The sequence below is a fragment of the Littorina saxatilis genome, linkage group LG11 (genome assembly GCF_037325665.1).
Source record: "Littorina saxatilis isolate snail1 linkage group LG11, US_GU_Lsax_2.0, whole genome shotgun sequence".
NCBI lineage: Eukaryota > Metazoa > Mollusca > Gastropoda > Littorinimorpha > Littorinidae > Littorina > Littorina saxatilis.
The window spans coordinates 41064999-41070169 of record NC_090255.1 but is presented as its reverse complement, the minus strand read 5'-3'; the positions used below and the strand labels follow the sequence as shown (position 1 = coordinate 41070169).

The window sequence follows — 5171 nt, the reverse complement described above, 5'->3', positions numbered from 1 at the left end:
TATACGGTCTTGCTGAAAAATGGCATTGCGTTCAGTTTCATTCTGTGAGTTCGACAGCTACTTGACTAAATATTGTATTTTCGCCTTATGCGACTTGTTATTTTCTTCGATTTGTTGAAGGTGGTCCATATTAGGGGACTTGCACATGAGATTTTGCTATTATTTTTTTGTTTGCAGTAGAAACTCGGGGTACTCACTGTTAAAATGTAACAAATACTGTCTTAGCTGTCATATATAGCCATTTTTGTGTTATGAAAGCTTTGGCTGTGGACAGAAACGAGTCCGTTTTAGGCGGCAAATTTAGAGTGAACGCTGCGAAAAGTGAAAACAAGTCGCGTAAGGCGAAAATACAACATTCAGTCAAGTAGCTGTCGAACTCACAGAATGAAACTGAACGCAATGCCATTTTTCAGCAAGACCGTATACTCGTAGCATCGTCAGTCCACCGCTCATGGCAAAGGCAGTGAAATTGACAAGAAGAGCGGGGTAGTAGTTGCGCTAACTGTGCCTGAGTGATGTTCACGCGCCCTGACAGGCGTTGTTGCTGACCTCTCCTGGTTTTTACTGTTTTTGTGCTGTTTTCCGTCATTGTTCAGTCTGTATCTTTGTCTGAGACGTCCGTGAAGATGTGGCCACCGTTCTGGCATACTTTTTGTGGAATGTTTCCACAGGATGCCAGAGTTATTGGCTTTCTTGTGTTTCTCCATACCCTGACTCTACGATCTACAGTGGGCCTGCCATTGTTGTTTGGCAGGCAGGATGACCGAGTGTTCACAACACCGCAGCGTGATCAACAACTCACAACATCTTCTGTAGACAGCGATGGCTGGTTTGGTGCAAGTGCACTAGGCCATAACAAAGGACACACCCCCTATCCAGTGCAGTACAGCCGTACTGATCTTTTGTCTATGGCAAGTTGTTCAGTGCAGGTTCCTTCCCCTACCCTCACCTCTACGCTGAAGCAACTTGGTATTGCCAGGAATCTTCCACGACGTTCCATGAGAGGGGGGAGGAACGAAAGACGTTCTGTTCAGTGTTCTGGGTCTCGGATACTGCCCTCCGATTTCGCTCCGGCTCTGCCTTCTGACGTCGCTCCGGCCCTGCCTTCTGACGTCGCCCCGGCGCTGCCTTCTGACGTCGCTCCGGCGCTGCCTTCTGACGTCGCCCCGGGGCTGCCTTCTGACGTCGCTCCGGCGCAGCCGTCTGATGTCGCTTCGGCGCAGCCTTCTGACGTCGCTCCGGCGCTGCCTTCTGACGTCGCCCCGGCGCTGCCTTCTGACGTCGCTCCGGCGCAGCCGTCTGATGTCGCTTCGGCGCAGCCTTCTGACGTTGCTCCGGCGCTGCCTTCTGGCGTCGCCCTGGCGCTGCCTTCTGACGTCGCTCCGGCGCAGCCGTCTGATGTCGCTTCGGCGCAGCCTTCTGACGTCGCTCCGGCGCTGCCTTCTGACGTCGCTCTGGCGCTGCCTTCCGACGTCGCTCCGGCGCTGCCTTTTGACGCTTTGTCGCCGTCATCTAACGGCAATGACTCTGACACTGACCATCCTCCGACAGCTACGTCCCCTCTCCACTCTGGACTGTACGATGCTTATAGTGCATCTCTACCCCAAATTGTTGCGTGTCAGGAACGCTAACTGAATGACTCGTGTACTAGTAATGTGACCCGCTCAAAGAACCTTCGCCTGTGTCATCTGAACTCGCAGTCCGCTGTGAAATCAGGCAAACCAGAAGCAATCTGTGACTTTATTCTGGAACAAAACCTTGTGATGTTTCTGACAGAAACTTGGCTAAGTGATACTGGCCATGAAGCCACATGCCAACTCTTGACTCCACCTGGCTATTGTTTAAAGTCATGCCCCCGATCCTCTAGAGGTGGTGGGATTGCTGTTGTTTTCAGGAAGTCGTTGGAACCTTTTGTTACTTTCAGAACATCCGTTCCTTATGAACACACTACCTTTGAAGTTGTAGAGATGGTGATTACCTGCTCTGCCACTAGCACTTGTGTGATCTGTATATACCGCCCTCCCCCCAATGCAAAGAACAAGTTCACATTCCCCATGTTTCTCACAGAAGCTGAAGAAATGCTTGAACATCACAACACTCACACCCCAAACATCGTCCTCATCGGCGACTTCAACATACAATTCGACCAGCCACAGAACACTGACACAAGACAGACGATGGACCTTCTTGACTGTCACGACCTCAAACAGCATGTAGACGCTCCCACACGCAAAACACACATCATTGACTGGATTGTCACCCATGAGTCCACTGACCTGGTGTACGACATCCTGCTGAATGACTACCTCAGATCCGATCACTCTGCAGTTTTGTTCTCTCTTAAAATGGCCAAACCATCCAAACAGAAAAAGCGCGTAGTCCGCCGTAACCTCAAAGAAGTTAACACTGACACATTTCGCGCAGAAGCAGCCCGCCGACTGCTTGATCCTCCGGTATCCTCAGACCCTGTACGTCATTACGACTCCACTCTCAGCACACTTCTCGATGAACATGCGCCCGCAAAAACCAAACTCATCGTAGATAGGCCTTCTGCACCCTGGATCACAGCTGAAGTTAAGTATGCAAAACAGTTGCGTCGCCGAGCAGAGAGGAAGTCGCGAACCTCAAAGCTGGTAGTTGACAGACAGATTTACAACAAGCAAAAGGAACATGTTCAGACACTCATCGCAGACGCCAAACAATCGCACTACAGCACCAAAATCTGTGAAACAACCTCTGCCAAAACACTCTTCTCCACAATGAATGACCTTCTTGGCTGCTCTTCTGCTTCTCCCTTGCCTAACAACATCGACCCCTCCAACCTGTCGCAAGCTTTCTCTGATTACTTCCATAACAAGATCCAAACCATCCGTGACAAACTAGACAAAATCCCACACCAAAACTCTGAAACTCCTCCTGCATTTACAGGCACTCCCTTCACACACTTTCAGCCTCTCACTCTCACTGACCTGGAGAAAGTCCTCAAAGAAATGACCTTGAAAACCTGTGACCTTGACCCTCTTCCCACACAACTCTACTCTGACTGTCTTCCTGAACTCCTCCCTTCTATTCTCAAAATCATCAACACTTCTCTGCAAACAGGCACTGTCCCCAACTCCTTTAAGACTGCTATTGTCAAACCTCTACTGAAGAAACCATCGCTTGACCCAAACACCCTCAGCAACTACCGCCCTGTCTCAAACCTTTCCTTCATCTCCAAACTCCTTGAAAGAGTCGTCCTGAAACAACTCAACTCTCACCTTCTTTGCAACAATCTTCTCTCTCCGCTTCAATCTGCCTATCGTCCTCACCACTCCACCGAAACTGCCCTTCTCAAAATCACTAATGATCTCCTTGCCACTGACCAAGCTGAAATCTCTGCCGTCGCTCTACTTGATCTATCAGCGGCCTTTGACACAGTCGACCACAACATCCTCCTTCAACGCCTTCAGCACACCTTTGGTATCCATAGCACAGCTCTTTCTTGGTTCTCTTCTTATCTTACCGACCGCTACCAGACTGTTTCGATTGACAAACTGAACTCTGACCCCATCAGGCTTGAGTGCGGAGTCCCTCAGGGCTCAGTCCTTGGGCCTGTACTATTTACTCTCTACACTCAACCTCTTGACCACATCCTTGACCGACACAACGTTCTCCACCACTCTTTTGCCGACGACTCTCAACTTCACAACAGCTCTTCCCCTGACCAGTCTGAATCTCTTCTTTCCTCTATCTCTGACACTATCACTGACGTGCAGAATTGGATGACAGAAAACAAACTTCAGCTCAATAGCAACAAAACTGAAGCTATCCTAATAGGCACTACATCCAAACTCTCCAAAGCCACCTCCGACTCTCTTCAACTCTCTGACTCTTCTGTCCCTCTGTCTTCTGCTGTCAAAAACCTCGGAGTCACTCTAGACAACACCCTTTCCATGAAACAACACATCTCTTCTGTCTCTCGCACCTGCTACTTCCAACTCCGCCGCATCGCCACTATCCGCAAGTACCTCACCACAGATGCTACCGCCAAACGGGTCACATCCACCATTCTCTCACGTCTTGACTATTGCAACTCTCTCTTGGCGGGTCTTCCCTCTTCTTCTATCTCTCGTCTCCAACGCATTCAAAATAGCTCTGCCCGTCTTGTCCTACGAAAGAAAAAGAGAGATCATATCACCCCCCTCCTAAATCAGCTCCACTGGTTGCCCGTTCCTGCCCGAATCACCTACAAAATCAACACTCTCACCTACAAATGCCTCCATGGTCTCGCCCCTGCCTATCTCTCCGACTCTCTTTCTCTCTATGTCCCTTCACGAACACTCAGATCATCTGCCGACTCCCTCAAGCTCAACATCCCCCACACCAAACTCAAAACAGCAGGTCAACGCTCATTTTCTTTCCAAGCACCTAGCAAATGGAACACACTACCTCTCCCCCTCCGTCAACAACAGTCCCTCGAATCATTCAAATCTGCACTCAAGACATTCCTTTTTTCCAAATAATCCATGCATTCTACACTGCCCACCCCATCCCACCCTGAATAACTGTACATATTTTAATGTTTGATGGTGTGTGTGTGTGCTAGTGACTTTAAGTCTCCGTGTGTGTGAACGAGTGTATGTGCGCCTTGAGTCGCCTGTTGGTGAGATATGTGCGCGTTATAAATATTCGTATTATTATTATTATTAAGAAGGATAGCACGCTTTTCTGTACCTCTCTTTGTTTTAACTTTCTGAGCGTGTTTTTAATCCAAACATATCATATCTATATGTTTTTGGAATCAGGAACCGACAAGGAATAAGATGAAAGTGCTTTTAAATTGATTTGGACAATTTAATTTTGATAATAATTTTTATATATTTAATTTTCAGAGCTTGTTTTTAATCCGAATATAACATATTTATATGTTTTTGGAATCAGCAAATGATGGAGAATAAGATAAACGTAAATTGGGATCGTTTTATAATTTTTTATTTATTTTTACAATTTTCAGATTTTTAATGACCAAAGTCATGAATTAATTTCTAAGCCACCAAGCTGAAATACAATACCGAAGTCCGGGCTTCGTCGAAGATTACTTGACCAAAATTTCAACCAATTTGGTTGAAAAATGAGAGCGTGACAGTGCCGCCTCAACTTTCATGAAAAGCCGGATATGACGTCATCAA

At 47.6% G+C, this 5171-nt stretch overlaps 1 protein-coding gene across 1 annotated transcript; it reads right to left on the bottom strand.

Moving 5' to 3' along the window:
* Nucleotides 1-951: 951 nt before the first annotated feature.
* LOC138979570 (uncharacterized protein YacH-like) lies at nucleotides 952-1512 on the bottom strand. The gene has a single exon (XM_070352283.1). It carries the CDS (start codon nucleotides 1510-1512, stop codon nucleotides 952-954), a length of 561 nt encoding a protein of 186 aa, XP_070208384.1.
* Between the last annotated feature and the right edge of the window lie 3659 nt (nucleotides 1513-5171).